This window comes from Sapajus apella, unplaced genomic scaffold (assembly GCF_009761245.1).
Source record: "Sapajus apella isolate SASKATOON/1434 unplaced genomic scaffold, GSC_monkey_1.0 scaffold77, whole genome shotgun sequence".
NCBI lineage: Eukaryota > Metazoa > Chordata > Mammalia > Primates > Cebidae > Sapajus > Sapajus apella.
The window spans coordinates 7,124,261-7,145,441 of record NW_022437017.1 but is presented as its reverse complement, the minus strand read 5'-3'; the positions used below and the strand labels follow the sequence as shown (position 1 = coordinate 7,145,441).

Here is a 21,181-nt window from a genome sequence, read left to right as displayed (position 1 = left end):
TTTATTTATTTATTTATTTATTTATTTATTTATTTATTTATTTATTTTTGAGACGGAGTCTCATTCTGTTGCCAGGCTGGAATGCAGTGGCGTGATCTTGTTTCACTGCAACCTCCACCTTCCAGGTTCAAGTGATCCTCCTGCCTCAGCTTCCCGAGTAGCTGGGATTACAGGCACCCACCATCATGCCTGGCTAATTTTTATATTTTTAGTAGAGCTGGGGTTTCACCACGTTGGCCAGGGTGGTCTGGAACTCCTGACCGGAGGTGATCAGCCCGCCTCGGCCTCCCAAAGTGCAGGAATTACGGGCATAAGCCAACTTGTGTGGCCTATTTTTTATTTTTTTAAGACAGAGTCTCCCTGTGTCACCCAGGCTGAAGTGCACTGGCTCAATCGTGGCTCACTGCAGCCTCCACCTCAGGTTCAAGCGATTCTTCTGTCTCAGCCTCCCAAGTAACTGAGATTACAGGCTCACACCACCACATCTGGCTGATTTTTTGTAGTTTTGGTAGGGACAGGGTTTCACCGTGTTGCCCAGGCCAGTCTTGAACTCCTGACCTCAGGTGATCCGCCTCCCTCAGCCTCCCAAAGTGCTGGGATTACAGGTGTGAGCCACTGCGCCCAGCCTGATATTCCCATTTGAAGACATATATTGGTTGGGCGAGGTGGCTCACATCTGTAATCCCAGCACTTTTGGAGGCTGAGGCAGGCAGATCACCTGAGGTCGGGAGTTCGAGACCAGCCTGGCCAATATGGGGAAATCCCGTCTCTACAAAAACAAACGTTCAAGAAAGTCTTGAAACACTTGCTGTCTTCAGGGAAAGGTGCTGTTCCCAGAGATGACCACAAGGCGGCGGCAGTGGTACCCGTTCCCAGAGTCCGGTGGATGGTTGCTTATTTTACACTATTGGGAGCTGGGAAAAGACGCTCAGAACCCAGGCGCCTCCCAGAGACTCTGCAAGCGTTTGGGGAAGGGGTAGCTTCAAGTCATTAGGAATCTGCCTTTGTGTCCTTGGCTCGGGGATGTCTCATATGGAAAGCAGATGGGGCGAAGTTGTTTGCTGAAGGCTAGGTAAAGTTGTGTGATCAGGACGGTAGGGACAGTCCCACTGTCCCCAAAGTGAAGAGTTTATTTTAATGTTTATTTATTTATGAGACACAGTCTCACTCTGTCGCCAGGCTGTAGTGCAGTGGCTCAATCTTGGCTCATTACAGCCTCCAACTCCCAGGTTCAAGCAATTCTCCTGCCTCAGCCTCCCAAGTAACTGAGATTACTGGCTCAACCCACCACAGCTGACTGATTTTTTGTAGTTTTGGTAGACAGGGTTTCACCGTGTTGGCCGGGTAGGTCTTGTACTTTTTTTTTTTTTTTTTTTTTTTTTTAGTGGTGGAGTTTCGCTCTTGTTACCCAGGCTGGAGTGCAATGGCGCGATCTCGGCTCACTGCAACCTCCGCCTCCTGGGTTCAGGCAATTCTCCTGCCTCAGCCTCCTGAGTAGCTGGGATTACAGGCACGTGCCACCATGCCCAGCTAATTTTTTGTATTTTTAGTAGAGACGGGGTTTCACCATGTTGACCAGGATGGTCTCGATCTCTTGACCTTGTGATCCACCCGCCTCGGCCTCCCAAAGTGCTGGGATTACAGGCTTGAGCCACCGCGCCCGGCCGGTCTTGTACTCTTGACCTCAGGTGATCCACCTCCCTCGGCCTCCCAAAGTACTGGGATTACAGGTGTGAGCCACTGCTCCCATCCTGACATTTCCATTTGAAGACATTTATAGGGTGGGCGCGGTGGCACACACCTGTAATCCCAGCACTTTGGGAGGCTGAGGGAGGCAAATCACCTGAGGTCGGGAGTTCGAGACCAGCCCGGCTCTACAAAATGAAACAAACAAAAAGACATTAGTCTTGAAACGCTTGCTGTCTTCAGGGAAAGGTGCTGTTCCCAGAGATGACCACAAGGCGGCGGCAGTGGTATCCGTTCCCACAGTCCCGTGGGTGGTTGCTTATTTGGAACTGGGTTAAGACCCTCGGAACCCAGGCGCCTGCCAGATACTCTGCAGCGTTTGGGGAAAGGGTAGTTTCAAGTCACTAGGAATCTGCCTCTGCGTCCTTGGCTCGGGGACGTCTCATATGGAAAGTGGATGGGGTGAAGCTGTTGGCTCAAGGTTAGGTACAGTTGTGGGGTCAGGACAGTAGGGACAGTCCCACTGTCCCCAAAGTGAAGAGTTTACTTGAATATTTATTTATATTTATGAAACAGAGTCTGACTCTGTCGCCAGGCTGTAGGGCAGTGGCGTGATCTTGGTTCACTGCAACCTCTGCCTTCCAGTTTCGAGTGATCCTCCTGCCTGAGCTTCCCGAGTAGCTGGGATTACAGGCACCTACCACCATGCCTGGCTAATTTTTGTATTTTTAGTAGAGCTGGGGTTTCAGCATGTTGGCCAGGCTGGTCTGGAACTCCTGACCGGAGGTGATCAGCCCGCCTCGGCCTCCCAAAGTTCAGGAATTACAGGCATGAGCCACCGCTCATGGCCTATTTTTTTAATTTAATTTTTTGAAACAGAGGCTCCCTGTGTCACCCAGCCTGGAGGGCAGTGGCTCAATCTTGGCTCACCTCAGCTTCCACCTCCCAGGTTCAAGCAATTCTCCTGCCTCAGCCTCCCAAGTAACTGAGATTACGGGCACACACTACCACACCTGGATGATTTATTGTAGTTTTGGTACAGACAGGGTTTCACCGTGTTGGCCAGGCCGGTCTCGAACTCTTGACCTCAGGTGATCAGCCTCCCTTGGCCTCCCAAAGTGCTGGGATTACAGGTGTGAGCCACTGCTCCCATCCTGACATTCCCATTTGAAGACATTTATAGGGTGGGTGCGGTGGCACACACCTGTAATCCCAGCACTTTGGGAGGCTGAGATGGGTGGATCACCTGAGGTCAGGAGTGTGAGAGCAGTCTGGCCAACATGGTGAAACCTGGTCTCTACTACAAATACAAAAATTAGCTGGGTGTGGTCGTGCTTGTAATCCCAGCCACTCGGGAAGCTGAGGCAGATGAATCCCTTGATCCCGGGCGGTGGAGGTTGCAGTGAGCTGAGATTTTCCCTATGCACTTCCCCTTGGGCGACAAGAGCAAAATTCAGTTTCAAAAAACAAACAGAGGACGTCGTCGCTCACGTCTGTAATTCCAGCACTTTGGGAGGCTGAGGCAGGCAGATCACCTGAGGTCGGGAGTTCGAGACCAGCCTGGCCAATATGGGAAAACCTCATCTTTACAAAAACAAACAAAAAAGACATTAGTCTTGAAACACCTGCTGCCTTCAGGGAAAGGTGCTGTTCCCAGAGATGACCACAAGGCGGCGGCAGTGGTACCCGTTCCCGCAGTCCGGGGAGTGGTTGGTTATTTTACACTATTGGGAGCTGGGAAAAGACCCTCAGAACCCAGGCGCTTCCCGGAGACTCTGCAAGCGTTTGGGGAAAGGGTAGCTTCAAGTCATTAGGAATCTGCCTTAGGGTCCTTGGGTCAGGGATGTCTCACATGGAAAGCGGATGGGATCAAGTTGTTGGCTCAAGGTTAGGTAAAGTTGTGCCGTCAGGACAGAAGGGACAGTCTCACTGTCCCCAAAGTGAACAGTTTATTTTAATATTTATTTATTTATTTATGAGACCGAGTCCCGCTGTGTCACCCAGGCTGGAGGGCAGTGGCGTGATCTTGGTTTGCTGCAGCCTCCACCTCCCAGGTTCAAGCCATTCTCCTGCCTCAGCCTCCCAAGTAACTGAGATTATGGGCGCACACCACCACACCTGGCTGACATTTTGTAGTTTTGTTAGAGACAGGGTTTCACTGTGTTGGCCAGGCCTGTCTTGAACTCCTGACATCAGGTAATCTGCCTCCCTCAGCCTCCCAAAGTGCCGGGATTGCAGGTGTGAGCCACTGCGCCCAGCCTGACATTCCCAGTTGAAGACATTTATTGGTTGGGCAGGTGGCTCACACCTGCAATCCCAGCACTTTGGGAGGCTGAGGCAGGCAGATCACCTGAGGTCGGGAGTTCGAGACCAGCCTGGCCAAGATAGTAAAACCCCGTCTCTACAGAAAGAAACAAACAAAAAAGACATTGGTAGACTTGAAACACCTGCTGTCTTCAGGGAAAGGTGCTGTTCCCAGAGCTGACCACAAGGCGGCGGCAGTGGTACCCGTTCCCACAGTCCGGGGGGTGGTTGCTTATTTTACACTATTGGGAGCTGGGAAAAGACGCTCAGAACCCAGGCGCCTCCCGGACACTCTGCAAGCGTTTGGAGAAACGGTAGCTCAACTCTTTAAGAGCCTGTCTTAGGGTCCTTGGCTCAGGGATGTTTCATATGGAAAGCAGATGGGGTGAAGTTGTTGGCTGAAGGTTAGGTAAAGTTGTGTTGTTAGGACAGTAGGGACAGTCCTGCTGTCCCCAACGTGAAGTTTATTTTAATATGTATTTATTTTTGAGACAGAGTCTCATTCCGTCGCCAGGCTGGAGGGCAGTGGCGTCATCTTGGTTCACTGCAACCTCCGCCTTTCAGTTTCAAGGGATCCTCCTGCCTCAGCTTCCTGAGTAGCTGGGATTACAGGCACCTACCACCATGCCTGGCTAATTTTTGTATTTTTAGTAGAGCTGGGGTTTCAGTAAGTTGGCCAGGCTGTTCTGGAACTCCTGACCTCAGGTGATCCGCCCGCCTCGGCCTCCCAAAGTGCAGGAATTACAAGCATGAGCCACGTCGAGTGGCCTCTTTTTTTATTTTTTGAGACAGAGTCTCCCTGTGTCACCCAGGCTGGAGCGCAGTGGCTCAGTGTTGGCTCACTGCTGCCTCCACCTCCCAGGTTTAAGCGATTCTTCTAACTCAGCCTCCCAAGTAACTGAGATTACGGGCGAACACCACCACACCTGGCTGATTTTTTGTAGTTTTGGTAGGGACAGGGTTTCACTGTGTTGGCCAGGCTCCTCTTGGACTCCTGACCTCAGGTGATCCGTCAGCCTCGGCCTCCCAAAGTGCAGGAATTACAGGCGTGAGCCACCTTGAGTGGCCTATTCTTTTATTTTTTCAGACAGAGTCTCCCTCTGTCACACAGGCTGGAGTGCAGTGGCTCAATCTTGGCTCACTGCAGCCTCCAACTCCCAGGTTCAAGTAACTGAGATTACGGGCACACATCACACCTGGCTGATTTTTTGTAGTTTTGGTAGGGACAGGGTTTTCCCGTGTTGCCCAGGCCTGTCTTGTACTCCTGACCTCATGTGATCCACCTCCCTTGTCCTCCCAGAGTGCTGTGATTACAGGGGAAAGCCATGGAGCCTGGATTCCAAGTCTGGACTTTCTGGCCTGACCGCCCCCTTCCCATTTTGCTTGGCAGTATGAGGAGCGAGCGCTGAAAAAAATCCGCCGGAAAATCCGGAACAAGCAGTCCGCCCAAGAAAGCAGGAAGAAGAAGAAGGAATATATCGATGGCTTGGAGACTCGGTGAGTAGTGTTGGACCGGGAATCTACACTGGGGGCAGAAACTGAGGCCCAGAGAGAGGGAGACGTGGCTAAGGCCACATGGCTTAGAGTCTGACAAAATTGGAGGTGGTTTTTCTCTCTAGGAGACATCGTGCTTCGTACTGATGCCAGGGATGGAAAGACGCATGGAGATGGTGTAGGACAAGGGTTTGGGAACCCTGTGCCCCCTGGAAAATGTGCAGAGAATGGACAAAGTGTGACCCATCCTATTCTGACCCTCTGCACTGACCCTCTGTCTGAAGACAGACACTTCCTTCGTGTGTGTGTGTGTGCACACGCTCGTGGAAGGGTCTCACTCTGTCACCCAGGCTGGAGTGTTGCGGCACAATCTCGGCTCACTGCAACCTCTGTCTCACAGGTTCAAGTGATTCTACCACTCCTGCCTCTCCAGTAGATGGGACTACAGGCGCCTGCCACCACACCTAGCTATTTTTTTTTGTATTTTTGGTAGAGGTGGGGTTTCACCATGTTGTCCAGGCTGGTCTCAAACTCCTGACCTCAGGTGATCTGCCCACCTCGGCTTCCCAAAGTGCTAGGATTACACGCGTAAGCCACCTGGACAGACCGTGCCTGGTCTGTCCTCCCTCCCTCCCTTCCTCCCTTCCTTCCCTTTTGAGACAGAGTTAGCTCTGTCACCCAGGCTAGAGTACAGTGGCACAATCTCAACTCACTGCAACCTCTGCCTTCCAGGTTCAAGCAATTCTCTTGCCTCAGCCTCCTGAGTAGCTGGGATTACAGGCACCTGCCAACATACCTGGCTAATTTTTGTTCTTTTAGTAGAGATGGGGTTTCACCATCTTGGCCAGGGTGGTCTCAAACACCTCACCTCAGGTGATCCACCTGCCTCGACCTCCCAAGGTGCTGGGATTACAGGCATGAACCACCGCTCCCTGCTAGCCATTCTCTTTCTTAAATGCGATCTGCTCAGCTCCTGATTATCTTCATCCAGGGTCATTCTTTCCCTACCTCCCTGCCTCCTGGGTAATTGTATCCTATTTTACTGACAGGAAGACTAAGGTCAGAGAGTGAAGTGGCTGGGCCAAAGGTCATGGGCAGGGGAAAGGTTGTAACTTGGATTTCCCAGCATGCCTGGGTGTCCTGATATTTCATTTTCTGGAAATGTCACTGCCTGTATTTGGCATTCCATTCCTGATCCCGGGGATTCAGCTTCTTTTCTTTTGAGACAGTGTTTCATTCTTATTTCCCAGGCTGGAATGCAATGGTGAATCTCAGCTCACTGCAACCTCTGCTTGCCGGGTTCAAGCAATTATCTGGCCTCAGCCTCCCCAGTAATTTTGTTGGATTTTTTTTTTTTTTTTTTGAGATGGAGTCCTGCTCTGTGGCCAGCCTTGAGTGCAGCGGTGTGATCTCAGCTCACTGCAACTTCCGCCTCCCAGGCTCAAGTGATTCATGTGCCTCAGCCTCCCCAGTAGCTGGGGTTACCAGGCGCCCACAACCATGCCTGGCTAATTTTTTTTTTTTGTATTTTTTTAGTAGAGACGGGGTTTCACCCTGTTGGCCAGGATGGTCTCATTCTCTTGACCTTGTGACCTGCCCACCTTGGCCTCCCAAAATGTGGGGACTACAGATGTGACCACTGAGGTGGCCTTTTTTATTTTTTTTATTTTTTGAGATGGAGTTTTGCTCTGTTGCCCGGGCTAGAGTGCAGTGGTGCAATCTCTGCTCACTGCAGCCTCTGTCTCCTGGGTTTAAGCAACTCTCCTGCCTAGGCTTCCTGAGTAGCTGGGATTACAGGCATGTGCCACTACACCCAGCTATTTATTTATTTATTTTTTTTGTATTTGTAGTAGAGACAGGGTTTCACTATATTGGTTAGGCTGATCTTGAACTCCTGACCTTGTGATCTGCCCACCTTGGGCTTCCAAAGTACTGGGATTATGGGCATGAACCACCGCGCCTGGCCAGGGGGCTCAACTTTGAATGAGCATTAATGAACATTAATGCAGAGATGGAACTTAGGAACCAGGCAGATGTGAGTTCAAATCCTGAGCCCGTCTGACATGCAAAGTAACCTTGGATGAACGACATCCCCTCTTTGGCCTTGTGTTCCTTGCTAGTAATGTGAGGCCTCCCCTGGAGAGGTCAATGGGGCCAGGTGGTGACTGGTGTGTTCTGAATGTCGCTGTATCTTTGTCCTTTCAGGATGTCAGCTTGCACTGCTCAGAATCAGGAGTTACAGAGGAAGGTCTTGCATCTTGAGAAGCAAAATCTGTGAGTCTGGGTTCCTCCAGGGAGGACAAGGAAGCAACCCCAGAGTCCCTTGTGGGAAGAGCAGAGAGCCTACCTGATGGCAGAGTGAAGTAGGGAATGAGTTCCATCTGTGAGCCAGGCACGGTGGTTCACGCCTGTCATCCCAGCACTTTGGGAGGCCAAGGAGGGAGAATCTCCTGAGGTCAGGAGTTCAAAACCAGCCTGGCCAACATAGTGAAACCCCGTCTCTACTAAAAATACAAAAATTAACTGGGCGTGGTGACACGTGCCTATAATCCTAGCTATAGCTACTTGTGAGGCTGAGGCAGGAGAATCGCTTGAACCCGGGAGGTGGAGGTTGCAGTGAGCCGAGACTGCACCGCTGCACTCCAGCCTGGGTGGCAGAGCCAGACTCTGTCTCAAAAATAAACAAACAAATAAAAAATAAAGGTTGGCACGGTGGCTCATGCCTGCAATCCCAGCACTTTGGGAGGCCAAGGCGGGGAGATCATGAGGTCGGGAGATCGAGACCATCCCAGCTAACACTGTGAAACCCTGTCTCTACTAAAAATACAAAAAATTGGCTGGGTGTGGTTTTGCACGCCTGTAGTCCCAGGTACTTGGGAGGCTGAGGCAGGAGAATCGCTTGAACCAGGGAGACAGAGGTTGAGCCACTGCACTCCAGCCTGGGCAGCAGAGCAAGACTGTGTCTCAAAAATAAATAAATAAATAAAAATAGAGTGGGAGGCCCTTGAAGGTTGGATGGAATTTGGACTTTAGCGGCACTGGGGGATCCCGGAAGTGGACGAGAGGCAGGACTGAGGCCCTGTAGGGCTTAGCACTGGCCTGCCTGTCCCTCTAAGGTCCCTCTTGGAGCAGCTGAAGAAACTCCAGGCCATCGTGGTGCAGTCCACTAGCAAGTCAGCCCAGACAGGGACCTGCGTCGCGGTGAGTCCTGGCACCCCCGGGAAAGCCGGGGACCTAGGCTTTGGCAGACGTGCCCATGGGGAGATGACAGTGTGTCCAAGCTCCCCTCATGTCCTAGCTCAAGTATGATCCAGTCTTGTCTTTGGGGCCTCATTTTCCCTGCCTGTGGGATGAAGGTGCTTGCAGGGGACAGTAGGGAGTGAGTGACCCTGCTGCTGTCTCCCTCAGGTCCTGTTACTGTCGTTGGCCCTCATCATCCTCCCCTCCATCAGCCCTTTTGCCTCCAACAAAGCCAAGAGCCCCGGGGACTTTGCGCCTGTGCGAGGTAGGGGATCCCTGCCTTTAAAACCTTTGTCTGGGCTCCCCAAGTCCCCACCCGAGGCCTCTAGGGTAGGGGGAGAAGACCGCTGTTCCCCATTCCCTGAGGCTGGGGCCAGGGAAGGGAGCACAGGACTGCACCTTCACCTTGTCTCCTATGACACGCCCCTTCCCCAATCAGTCTTCTCCAGAACTTTGCACAATGACGCTGCCTCCCGCGTGGCCCCTGATGCTCTGCTGGGCTCTGAGGCCCCAGGACCCCGACCCGAGGCTGACAAACCCAAAGAAGGGTCTCCAGGCAGCCCCAGGGCAGCCTGGGGCTTCCGGGACACCGAGGACCTGACTAATTCGATGGAGGAGCTGGACAATGCCAGCCTGGTCCTGAGGAACGAGACAGAGGGGCTGGGCGAGGTCGCCCTGCTAGACTGGGTGGCACCCGGTCCGAGCACTGGCTCCGGACGTGCAGGGCTGGAGGCGGCGGGGGAGGAGCTGTGAGCCCCATCAGGACTGTGCTCCCAGGCCCCTCTGCCCAGGGGCGCCTTGGGGGTGCTGCACTGGACGGCGACCCACCTGGGGATGGGAAGTGAGGCTGAGACCCCGGCAGACATGCCAGGATGGGGAGGCACAGCTCACAGCCACACACCCAGGGCCTGACTGAGGCCCACTCAGGAACTGACACTCAGACACGGACAAAGAGAGGGCCATGGGGCCCAGGAAATACACACAGAGGCAGGCGCCGAAGCAATGAGCAGACACACAGCCTGAAAAAGACCTGGACAGACAGACAGACACTGCCTGAAACAGACACAGACAGACAGACACAGCCTGAAACAGACCCGCACAGACAGACAGATAGCCTGAAACGGATGTGAACAGACAGACAGACACAGCCTGAAATAGATGCGGACAGACAGACACAACCTGTAACAGACCAGCACAGACAGACAGCCTGAAACGGGTGTGGACAGACAGACACAGCCTGAAACAGACCCGGATAGACAGACAGATGCAGCCTGAAATAGAACCGGATGGACAGACAGATGCCCAGCAACTCCCCCCCAGGGACCCCTCCCGGCCTCCCTCGCACACTGGGAGGAGGAAGCCGCCGAGACTGCAGGGACCCTGGCTCCGGAGCCCCGGGTACGCCCTGGTCTTCGGAGCAGCCAAGGCTCACCATCACCCCCCTTTTCTAAGACTGCCCAATCCAAAATAAAGTATTTTGACAGAACCTTGTTTTGGGGTGGAGGCGGAGTCTGGGGGCTCCCCCACTCCTGAGAATGAGGGGTTGGGCCAGCCTGGGATAGGGGAGTGAGGTGTGGGCTCCACGCCCCCGCCAGATCCCGCGCTGGAGCAGCGGTGGGAGAGGCGCCGGGCGGGGGTTCAGCACCTTGGAGAGCGGCAGCCGGCCGAGCGCGGGGAGCCGGGGAGGCGCTTCCAGGGTGTGCGCGCCGGGCTTGCGGGGAACGCAGCTGCCTTCCTGGGGATCTGGGCGGCCCACCCTGCTCGTTTTGCGGGTCAGGATACGGAGGGTTCAGAAGTGGAGGCACTACCCAAGGTCATAGCTGGGGAGGGTGGAACCTGGCTGCGCCTGCGCCCTTCTTCTGTGGCGTTGCCCCCACTGTGGGCTGTGCGTGCCAAAGGACAAAAAGGGGCTCACAGCCTGGGGCAAATATGAAACAAGAAAAAGCCGCTCGTAAGTGTATAACTACAGACTGGGTGCTCAGAAAATGCTAGCTGCCATGTCGACTTCATCAGAAAACTGGCCTGATCCCTCCAGAGGTGGGGTTCTGGGAGAGGGAAGCCCTTGTTCCCCACCATGGGCTTGAGGGGCAGGGATTGCAATGGAGCACAGGCAGATGGTCCAGGGAGGAGGGGACCACGAACTCCTGACCCAGGAGGGCGAGGACCTACCACAAATTTGGAATTTATTTTTTTATTTTATTTATTTATTTATTTAAAGACGGGGTTTCACCATGTTGGTCAGGCTGGTCTTGAACTCCTGACCTCAGGTGATCTGCCCGCCTTGGCCTCCAAAGTGCTTGGATTACAGGCACGAGCCACCACGCCCGGCCAGATTTGGAATTTAAACACTTACTGGATGCAGTGGCTCACGCCTGTAAGTCCACCACTTTGGGAGGCGGAGGTGGCCTGACTGCTTGAGCCCAGGAGTTTGAGACCAGCCTGGGTCACATAGTGAGACCCCGTCTCTACAAAAATGCAAACAATTAGCTGGCTGTGGTGGTGAATACCTATAAACCCAGCTACTCGGGAGGCTGAGGCAGGAGAATCCCAGGAGGTGAAGGCTGCAGTGAGCTAAGATCACACCACTGCATTCCAGCCTTGGTGACAGAGCAAGGCTCCGGCTCAAAAAAATAACAATTCTGAGATGCAAGAAGGAAGTTCTGTTTTTATTGCATTGAAGACTTTTCCAGAAGCCTGGTGGACCCGTGTCTCCCTCTCTCTAGCTCCAAAGGCAGTGCCAGCCTCTGCTGCGTCCCCCACTTTGAAGTGGGTCTTCCCTCCTGCAGGGCCCATGGAGGAAGGGTGGGTGGGGTGTGGGGGGCCCAGAGGGGAGGCCCTGGGGGCAGAGGGAGGTCACTCCTGTTTAGACTGGAGACCAGGGAGGGCCCAGCCACACCTCCCAACAACACCCTGAGTCAGAGGCTGGGCTATAGCAGGGCCTCGGCTGTTAGCCCTGGGGTGTGGTTTCTTTCCTGGACCCCCACAAGAGGCCCCTGGAGCCCAGGGAGAGACCTTTGAGGGCAGGTGTGACCCCTGGAGCACAGCTCTCAGAGCCCTGAGGTTCCTGGGGGAAAGAAACAAGTAACAAAGTGAGACCACGAGAGAAAAAGAATCTACAGTTTCTACAAAAAGCCCCACCCTCCCCGAGCACCCTGGTCAGCTGGGGACCGCCTCAGCCTTCACTCTTTTTGGGGGTCTGTGGGGTGCAGGGCTGGCGGGCCGCTCCCGTTTGGGGCCGTCGGGCTCTGAGCCATTGTGCTGGGCACAGGGCTCCTGCTTGGGGCTGGTGGGGACAGAGCCGTTGATCTGGGCGGGAGATTCCTCCTTGGACTCCAGCTTGGGGGTGGGTGGGCGGGGCAGGGGCGGCAGTGCCCTCTCCAGCACACGGGGGCCGTCCCAGGCGGGGATCTCCAGCCCGAGGTGCTTCATGAGCCGGGTCATGACTTCGTCGACGTAGCCATGGATGCGGAGGTCTGCGTGGCGGTCCTGCCGGGAGTTGGGATGGGTCAGGCGTCGGGGGCAGAGGGTGCATGGGGGCCCTGGGCAGGAGTGGGCTCGGACACCTACGTGCTTGGTGGGCTGCAGGTTGACGATGACCAGGCGGCCTCCCCGGCGCTTGGTGGCCAGAGGCAGGTTCCCGCTGGGTCGGATCTGCAGCGACGTGCCCAGGGTGATGGACAGGTCGGCGTTCCTGGGGCCGGGGAGTATGGGCTGAGTCTGATCCCCTCTCCAGCCCCGCTCCGGCCAACATCCCGAGCCTGCCATGGGGTCCAGCTCACACCTAGGCCCTCTGTGCTCACCCGTGCGGTCAAGGCTGGCCCCACTCCAGAGCCAGCCTTCAGGATCCCCCACCCCCTCTCCTCTGCTGCCCGCCGGCAGGGTCATTGATCCTTCTAGGGAGAATGGCAATGTGGTAACAGCTTGGAACCCTAGGGTGGGACCCTGGCTCAGTCACCTCCTGGCTGGGCAGCACTGGCGAGAGGAGTCGAGTGGCTGAAGCCTTTGTTTCCTTGTGCAGCATCTACCCAGAACCATAGTGAGGAGTGTGTGTGTGTGCAGTCCCTGGCATGGCCCACCCCCTCCAGGAAGCACCCCCTGACTGCCTCTGAGCTGGCGCTCCTGCCCCCGTACTGGAGCTCGCTGTGTTTCTGCCATCTCCCCAGCCCGCCCCGCTGTGGGCTCCCTGGGGAGTCAGACCTGCTGGCCTCATCGGCGAGCGCCAGGTCCCGGTCCGGCAGGGAGTCCTCCCAGTCTAGGATGGTGTCCCTCAGCTCCCCCCTGCAATGAGGAAGCTGGGAAGAGTCCGAAGGGGCCTCGTAGACTCCCCTGGAGCCCAGGGCATGGGCAGGGTCGCTCACCTGCAGGCCCGCAGCCCCCTCGCCTTAGCCACGGTGCAGAGCCGACCCGTGGCCTTCAGGCCCATGCTGCCCACAACCGTGTCCCGGATGTACTGCCTGTGTCAGGGAGGAAGGGGAAGGCCGGGGCCAAGTCAGCCCCCAGGGGTGTCTCTCGTGCTGTTTCTAGGGGGACATTCTCCCAGGGAGGTGCCGGGGTGGACAGGTGGCCAGAACTCAGCACCGAGTGACGCAGAAGGAGGAACCTTCTGTGAACATCAGGCCGGGATGCTGCTCAGTGCCCGGAGCACCGAAAACAAAGGTCGGAAAAGGTCTGGGACAAAGGGGCTGGGGACGGGACCCCGCATGGCATCCCGGACCAGGAGAAACAGAACAATCAGAGCTTGGGGGCAGCAGCCTGGGTCTGGATTCGAACCAGGGATTGGAGAAAGCCATGTCCCCTTTACTTTTCCTGACTTTAATGGTTATACTGCACCAGCCTCGGGGGCTCACGCCTGTAATCCCAGCACGTTGGGAGGACGAGGCGGAAGGATCATTTGAGGCCAAGAGTTCGAGACCACCCTGGGCAACACAGTGAGGCCCTATGTGTATAAAAATAAAAAAAGAGGAGAAACGCGGAGATAAGAAGGCCCCTGCAGCTGTAAGCCCAGGAACACCAAGGGGGTCTGGCTGCCACCGGCAGCCAGGAAGACGCAGGAAAAATCCTCCCAACAGGCTGCAGAGGGGCACGGCCCTGCGGACACTTGGATTGTGGACTTCTGGCCCCCAGAACTGTGAGATCACAAATTTCTGTTGTTCTAAGCTGCTCATCTGCAGGTTGCTATGGCAGTGCCAGAAGAGGGATGTAACTCCCCAGGGGGAGACATGTCCCTCAAATCCCTCCAGGAGGAAGGCATGACCCTCAGACCCTCCAGGAGAGAGGAATGACCCTCAGACCCCCCAGGAGGAAGGGATGATCCTCAGATCCCCTCCAGGAGGATGAGATGACCCTCAGACCCCCCAGGAGGACGGGGGTGATCCTCAGACTCCCCCCCAGGAGGAAGGGATAATCCTCACATCCTGGCAGGAGAATGGGACGACCCTCAGACCCCCCAGGAGGGTCACACCCAGTTCCCCCCTACCCTCTGGGTCTCTGGGACATTAGACTCGACCCCCATCCCCCTCTGGCCCGCCCTGGGGAGGGATGGTGGCTGCATGGCCCACCTGCTGCACCCACCTGGGGGCAGCCGAGACCCCGCCCCGATCCCACGTGGCACTCACGTCTTACACTTGGCACATTCTTCCACGAACATGTTCCCATGAAGCTCTGCCAGTTTGTCCCTGTGAGGAGAAGGAAGAGGCTCGATGGTGAGGAGGGCTCCCTGGATGCCCAGGCTTTGGAGCTGGTGCTAAGCCCCTCCTCCAGGAAGCCTTGCCTGACTCCTCTCCCACAACATCAATCAACTTCTTTCTGGCTCTTCTAGCTCCTGGCTCTGCCATTCAACTGCTGTGCATCTCTGGGCAAGTGGCCCAACCTCTCTGAACCCAAGAAATCATTAACCCCTGCAGCTGAACTCACCTTAGATAACGGGAAGCCCATTCTACTCACTAAATCCCTGTCCCCCACCAAGAGCATATGGGAATCTCTTGTTGTGACCAGGTCAGAGGCCCAGGAATGCGAATTCCCAGTTTATAATGGAAGACACCGAGGCAGAGTGCTAAGGCCCGGGCTGCGGAGGGAGTGAAGCATGAGATCCAATCCCAAGTTCATTTTATGTATTTCTTTTTTTTTTTGAGGCAGATTCTCGATCTGCCCCTCAGGCTGGAGTGCAGTGGTGCGATCTCAGTTCACTGCAACCTCCGCCTCCTGGGTGCAAGCAATTCTCCTGCCTCAGCCTCCTGAGTAGCTGGAGCTATAGGTACCTGCTATCACACCTGGCTAAGTTGTTGTACTTTTAGGAGAGATGGGGTTTCACCGTGTTGGTCAGGCTGATCTCAAACTCCTGCTCAGAGTGCTGGGATGACAGGCGTGAGCCACCTCGCCCGGCAGCTTCATTTATTTAATCAATTTATTTATCTGTTTTTGAGATAGAGTCTCGCTCTGTCACGAGGCTGGAGTGCGATGGCACCATCTTGCTCACCGCAACCTCTAACTCCCTGGTTCAAGTGATTCTCCTGCCTCAGCCTCCCGAGAAGCTGGGATTACAGGCGCCCTCCACCACGCCCAGGTAATTTTTTTTTTTTTTGTTTTTTAGTAGAGACAGAGTTTTACCATGTTGGCCAGGCTGGTCTTGAATTGCTGACCTCAGGTGATCCACCCGCCTCGGCCTCCCAAAATGCTGGGGTTACAGGTGTGAGCCACCGCACCCTGCCCCACTTTGCTTTTATAAGCAGAGAAAAATCTCTTCCTCGCTCCTCACCCCTGGGTGCCCATCTGCTCGTCTCAGCACCCACGTGGCTGTCACTGGTTGCCCCGGGGTGAGGCCCGACAAAGAGGGGCAGGGGAGGGCCACACTTCTATTACGAAAGCAGCCTGCCCCACGGCAGTGTTCATGCTCAGTATCAGACGAATAAAGATGGATATTAATGAGGATGGATATTCATAAAGGTGGGTACTAAAAACACAACAGCCAGGCACAGTGGCTCACGCCTGTCATCCCAGCGCTGTGGGAGGCTGAGGCGGGTGGATCACCTGAAGTCAGGAGTTCAAGACCAGCCTGGCCAACGTGGTGAAACCCCGTTTCTACTAAAAATGCAAAAATTAGCTGGGCGTGGGGGCGGGCATCTGTAATCCCAGCTACTCAGGAGGCTGAGGCAGGAGAATCACTTGAACGTGGGAGGCGGAGGTTGCAGTGAGCTGAGATCATACCATTGCACTCCAGCCTGGGCGACAGAGCAAGACTTTGTCTTAAAACAAAATCAAAAATAAAACTGCAACTTCTAGACCCTCCCACCCCGAAGGAAATTCTGCCTCTGACCCCGGTGGGGACAGCTCTGAGCCATGGGACTCAGACACCTCCACACAGTAGGCCAGGAAAGACCCAGAGAGCTCAGGGCTAGAATCTTAGAGAACGAGGAAAAGGGGACTCTCCTCCTAAAAATGCAAACACGGTTTGTTGAGTCCCAAGGATTCCTGGGGGGCGGGGCCAGGGTATTACCTGGGGAAGCCAGAGCGCATGTGGAGGCCATCCACATTCTGGCTGACCAGGAAGCGGAGGAGGCCCACGCGTTCTAGCTGCACCAGCGCCATGTGGGTCTGCGTGGGCCGCGCGCTCTCAAAGGTGGTGTCGAATTTGGGGGCCAGGCCCCGCTCTTCCATGGTCCAGACTCCGTGGGGACCCCTGAAGGTGGCAGGCGGGGAGAGATGGAGGGGGAGAGGGGAGCAGAAAAAGACAGAGGGAGAAAATTGCAGAGAGAGAAAATCAGGAGACAGAGTCAGGAAGAAATAGAGGGTACATTTGGAAGAACAGGGAGAGGAAGACAGAACAAGACAGAGACAGATATAATGAGTTAAAGACAAAGCCAAGTTAGAGACAGAATTGGAGACAGACAGAGAGAGGGAGAGACAGAGAGAGACCGATGAATTCACACGAAGGCAAAAATGACTTATTCAGCTCAACCAACTTTGTTGCTGCTGTCCTGAGCCTGGATGGTCACGTGGACCCAAGCCCTGCCCTCCAGAAGCCCTTGATCTTGGGGGAGACAGGTGGACACAGACCCTCTGCCCCACGGGGTCAAGCCTGGACCAGAGGAGGCACCTGGGCCTGGGGAAGCCCAGTGGAGGTGGTGGGGACCCTGGGGCATGTGGAAGGGTTTCCTGGAGGAGTCTGAGCATCTCTTGAAGGGTGAGAGGGAGTATCAGACAGAAGGGGTAAGCAGACGCCAGGGTGCTGGGAAGAACCCATGAGTTCAGGAGAAAACACAAGGGTTTTGGCAGCTGTAGCATGTGCAGGAGGGGCTGACGCTGGAGAGGTGATTCAGGGCTGGGTGGAAAGAAAGGGCTTCAGCCTCCAGCACCAGGAATGCAGAATTCTTTCTGCCTGGCAATGGGGAGCCCCAGCAGGTTATGGAAGAGGAGAAGGAAGAGAAATTCACGCCTGGTGTGATCAGGCCAAGGGGGTGAGTGGAATGCTGGTTGTGACTTCAAGGGACACATCCCAAAGGGAGGGGGTATCACCCGTCCCCGGTGCCCAGGACACATCCAGAAGGAAGGAAGATGGATGGGCCCTAATGCCTAGTTGTGTGTGGCTCACGGGGAAGGCCGTGGCAGGCTGGTGGGCCTTGCCTCGATGTCCCCTGCACACTCACAGACCTGAAGTCGGGGATGCCAGAGGCGGTGCTGATGCCGGCCCCCGTGTGAAACACCACATTGGAGGACTGCCAGACCAGCCTCGCCAGCTCCCACACCTTCCGCTCCAGCTCCTCTGGGGGGTCGAAGATCTGTAGGGGAAGGAGCAGATGCAGGGGTCAAAACAGGTCCCGCAAGTGGCAAGGCCATACATGAGCCACAGACCGAGCTGTCCCTTTCTTGCCTGGGGCAGGAAAATAAATTGGAAAAGGCAGCTTGTCCTCATGTGCCTCCTCTGCCTACAGCCCTCCATGGCTCCCGCCTGCCTTGTTAAAGCCCTGGCCCTGCCCAAGGCCCACCAGCCCCTGCGCTACCTGCCCTGCCCCCTCCATACCCTCTTCTCCTCCCTTTCCCTGCCTCAGTCACTCTGATCTGGCCACACAGGGAGGCCTCCTCCCTCGTCCTCCATCACGCCAGGCACGGTCCTGCCTCAAGGCCTGCGCACACGCTGTCCCCACACCCTTGAGTGCTCCTCCCCCAGATAGCCCCATGGATGCCTCCTTCATCCCCTGTAACTTGTGGTTCAGATGTCACTTCAGCAACAGTGACACCTCCCTTGGCCACCTGGTTTCCATGCAACCCCTAGTCAGTCCCCCTTATTAGAAAGAGGGGTTAACGTGTCTTGCTCCTGACTGTGGCCCCCTTACCTAGTAAGTGCCTGACCCACAGCAGGTGCTCCATCAATGTTGGTGGAATAAAGTGACTAACAGGCCAGGCGCGGTGGCTCACGTCTGTAATCCCACCACTTTGGGAGGCCGAGGAGGGCGGATCATGAGGTCAAGAGATCAAGACCATCCTGGCCATGGTAAAACCCCGTCTCTACTAAAAATACAAAAACTAGGCAGGCGTGGTGGGGCATGCCTGTAGTCCCAGCTACTCGGGAGGCTGAGGCAGGAGAATCGCTTGAGCCCGGGAGGTGGAGGTTGCAGTGAGCCGAGATCGCGCCACTGCACTCCAGCCTGGGTGACGACAGAGCAAGACCCGGTCTCAAAATAAGTAAGTAAATAAATAAAGTGACAGCAGCAGTGAAGAGTGAGGCTTCTGGACAGGCGCGCACACCGTCAGCGCCCACTAAATGCAAGCCTCGGAATGCATGGGTCAGCCTTTATGGGACGGGGCCACCTTCACCTCGTTTGCAGAGAGGATGGGGATGGAGACCCAGAAGTGAAGTGACTTCCCACAGGGCGCGGAGGGGACCGCCGATCCCCCCACTTCCCCCCCTCCGAGTGGCTGGAGGGATCTTCCTGGCACATTCTGTCCGGGCCCCTCGCCAGGGCAAAACCCTTCTCCATCCCCCTCAGGAGAAAGTGCCAACTCCCCAGCCTGGCATTTGAGCCCCGTCCTGGCCCGGCTCTGGACACCTCCCCGGCCTAACCCTTCTCCAGGTGCGTTAATTCCACCACCCTGCCTTTGCGTCAGCCGTCCCCGCCTCCTGGAACTACACACCCCCGCTCTCCCCGATCAGCCCCGGCCGGTGGCCACAGAGTTGGGCGTGTTCGCGTCCCCGGGTGCGCAGGGGTGGCACTTCCCGCCCCTTCCTCACTGGGAAGTCCCTCCCATTGTCTAGCCTCAGTGTCTCCTGATAGTCCCACAATGCCCTGCTGCCGTCCGGCCCCTCCCGGCCTACGGCCCTGGGAGCGACCCTCGGGATCCCTGGATGCGCTCACCTCGGGGAGGCCGCACTTGCCCTTGTCCGCATACGGCGATAGCCCCGCAGCGTAATTCACCGACATCCTCGCCGTCCCCACGGGAACAATAAAGTTTCCCTTGTTGAGGCCGCTTCCGCCGGAAGCGGGGCGGGGCGGGGCGGGGAGGAAGGAGGAGCCTCGTTCCTGTTCCGCGAACCCAGCTTCCCTCGGCAAGGCGCATGCGCCGCGTGCCGACGCCGCAGGCGCCATGTTAACTGCTGTCTGAAGGAAGCCCGCCTTCTCGGATGCAGGCGTTCTCGGGGTTTGGGAAGGGGCTGCCCGATGACCCGAGCGGGAAATTGGGGCAGCCGCCTACGTGAGAGTCCTCCAGTCACCTCTAAAATGAGGGACGCAGGCTATCGATGCCCCCCATAACCCCGTTTTACGTGTTAGTAAATTCCATAAGGACAGCGCCAGGCAGCAGGGACCCCCTAGTCCAAGGGTCTTGAATGCCACCCTGAATTATCTGAAAAAAAATTTTTTTTTTTTTTGTAAGACAGCCTCGCTCTGTCGCCCAGGCTGGAATGCAGTGGCGCAATCTCAGCTCACTGCAGCCTCCTCCCGGGTTCAAGCGTTTCTCCTGCCTCTGCCTTCCGAGTGGCTGGGGTTACACACGCCCACCACCGCGCCCAGCTAATTTTTTTTTTTTCCCTGATTTTTGTGTTTTTTTTAGTAGAGATGGGGTTTCACCATGTTGGCCAGGCTGGTCTCGAACCCCTCACCTCAGGTGATCCACCCGCCTCGGCCTCCCAAAGTGCTGGGATTACAGGCGTGAGCCACCGCGCCCGGCCAAGTTATCTGAATATCATACGAGTGGAGGTTCTGAATTTTGCAGGACAGGTCCTGCTCATGGTCACTGGGGCTGGTGGCCTGGAGGACTTATTTAAGAATCATGTGTTGAGCACCTACTGTGCACTGGGCACACTGGGGAACAAAGATGGTACCGTCTCTGCCCTGGTGGCTGGGGGTGGACACAAAGATGTGACCAGGTAATGGTGACATGGTGTGGTTGCGGTGCAATAGGGGATGCAGAGGGCACAGGGCAGTGAGGGGGCTCACAGGAGGCACCTGACCCAGCTTGGGGGCATCCAGGAGGGCTTCCTGGAGGAGGGAATGTTGCGGCAGAGATCTAAAGAGTGCATGAGTCAGGTAGAGCCAGTTGGGAGTGACTTGAAATATAGAAAGAATGTTCCCGGTGGGGGAAACAGCAAGTGCAAAGGCTGAGAAGACAGGAAGAGCGTGGCTCCTTCCAGAAACTGAAATCAGTCCAGTGATGATAGGGAAGATCGTGGGTGTCTTCCCGCCAGAGCCAGTTGGCCAACAGGCAGTCCGCTGCCAGCCTGTCTCCTCCCTCGGCTCATCCCCAGCCCCCTGGGGCGGCCGCCCGCTCAGAGCTGATCAGGTGTCAGAGTGGAGCGGCTGGAGCTTCTCGGGGCCCAGCTGGGAGTGGGTAACCGGAGCCGGCAGTGGGCACTGTGGCCGGGAGCTCGGGGCACTGGAGCTGCAGGAGGTAGGGGAGGAAGGAGGTGGGAGAGGCCCAGGCTGGAGGATCCCTTTAGGGCCCCAGGCCCCTGAGCCCTTGTATGTGGGAGAAGGAAGCCGTGCTGGGTCCCGGCCAGGTTTCTGAGCTGCCCAGGCACCCCGACACACACATGCACTCGTTCCCGCACGCACTTCCCACTTGCCGGCCTGTGCCCTGCCTAGCATCCTCCAAGGCGGGTGCTCAGCATCCCACCCGGACATCAGGCCCTTCTTATTTACCATCACCTCTTCCAGCAAGCAGCTCCCTAAATTTAGCATGCGTTTCTCCCTCCCCCAAGCCCACAGATTGTCTTCTCCCAAGCAGCCTGTGAACTCCTGTCTTGGGTGTCTTATTACCCCCTGCTTTGGGTGTGATTGAATCCTCCAGTCAAGGGTAGAAGAAAAAAGGGTAGGTGGTGAGTGAATGGGTGCTGGTGGAGGGGTAAATGAATGGATGGGTGGGTGAATAGATGGATTGATGGTTGGGTGGACGGATGGGTGGGTTGATGATTGGGTAGATGAACGGGTGGATGAGTGGGTGGATGGATGGATGAGTAGATGCATGG

At 55.9% G+C, this 21,181-nt stretch overlaps 3 protein-coding genes across 12 annotated transcripts in view; 2 read left to right on the top strand and 1 right to left on the bottom strand.

The window, feature by feature from the left end:
* The window catches only part of CREB3L3 (cAMP responsive element binding protein 3 like 3), a 21,213-nt gene extending 11,641 nt beyond the window's left edge, over nt 1-9,572 (top strand). For 2 of the 3 annotated variants that reach the window (XM_032252240.1, XM_032252241.1), the window contains exons 6-10: nt 5,381-5,487; nt 7,690-7,758; nt 8,601-8,685; nt 8,893-8,989; nt 9,164-9,572. In XM_032252240.1, coding sequence (XP_032108131.1) covers nt 5,381-5,487; nt 7,690-7,758; nt 8,601-8,685; nt 8,893-8,989; nt 9,164-9,477 — 672 coding nt within the window. In that variant the 3' untranslated portion in view covers nt 9,478-9,572. The remainder of the gene's footprint in view (nt 1-5,380; nt 5,488-7,689; nt 7,759-8,600; nt 8,686-8,892; nt 8,990-9,163) is intronic. The other variant, XM_032252242.1, reaches the window with a different exon arrangement.
* A 1,797-nt stretch (nt 9,573-11,369) lies between these two features.
* On the bottom strand, nt 11,370-19,212 carry SIRT6 (sirtuin 6). Of its 3 annotated transcripts, none has more exons than XM_032252236.1 (8): nt 19,074-19,212; nt 17,371-17,498; nt 16,217-16,399; nt 14,340-14,399; nt 13,083-13,178; nt 12,922-13,002; nt 12,292-12,415; nt 11,370-12,210 (listed from the first exon to the last, which is right to left on the bottom strand). In XM_032252236.1, exons 1-8 carry the CDS (start codon nt 19,137-19,139, stop codon nt 11,881-11,883), a joined length of 1,068 nt encoding a protein of 355 aa, XP_032108127.1. In that variant the 5' UTR covers nt 19,140-19,212; the 3' UTR covers nt 11,370-11,880. The 3 variants fall into 3 exon arrangements, with proteins under 3 accessions (XP_032108127.1, XP_032108129.1, XP_032108128.1); XM_032252238.1 differs by having other exon boundaries at nt 12,292-12,375; XM_032252237.1 differs by lacking the exon at nt 13,083-13,178.
* A 645-nt stretch (nt 19,213-19,857) lies between these two features.
* Nucleotides 19,858-21,181, top strand: part of ANKRD24 (ankyrin repeat domain 24) — a 42,829-nt gene continuing 41,505 nt past the window's right edge. For 2 of the 6 annotated variants that reach the window (XM_032252233.1, XM_032252230.1), the window contains exon 1: nt 19,858-20,083. Coding sequence is in view for 2 of the 6 variants with exons in the window: in XM_032252226.1 (XP_032108117.1) it covers nt 20,368-20,604 (237 nt within the window). In the remaining 4 variants the exon portion in view is untranslated. Of the gene's footprint in view, nt 20,084-20,315; nt 20,605-20,722; nt 21,025-21,181 lie in introns of those variants that run through there. The other 4 variants (XM_032252227.1, XM_032252226.1, XM_032252231.1 and 1 more) reach the window with 4 other exon arrangements.

Coding starts and splice junctions, on each gene's coding strand:
- SIRT6 (XM_032252236.1), bottom strand. CDS start 19,139: ATGTCGGTGAATTACGCTGCGGGGCTATCGCCGTATGCGGACAAGGGC. Junction 14,400..16,216: donor ATGCGCTCTGGCTTCCCCAG/GTAATACCCTGG, acceptor TTCTCCTCACAG/GGACAAACTGGCAGAGCTTC. Junction 13,003..13,082: donor AGGGGGCTGCGGGCCTGCAG/GTGAGCGACCCT, acceptor TCCTCATTGCAG/GGGGGAGCTGAGGGACACCA.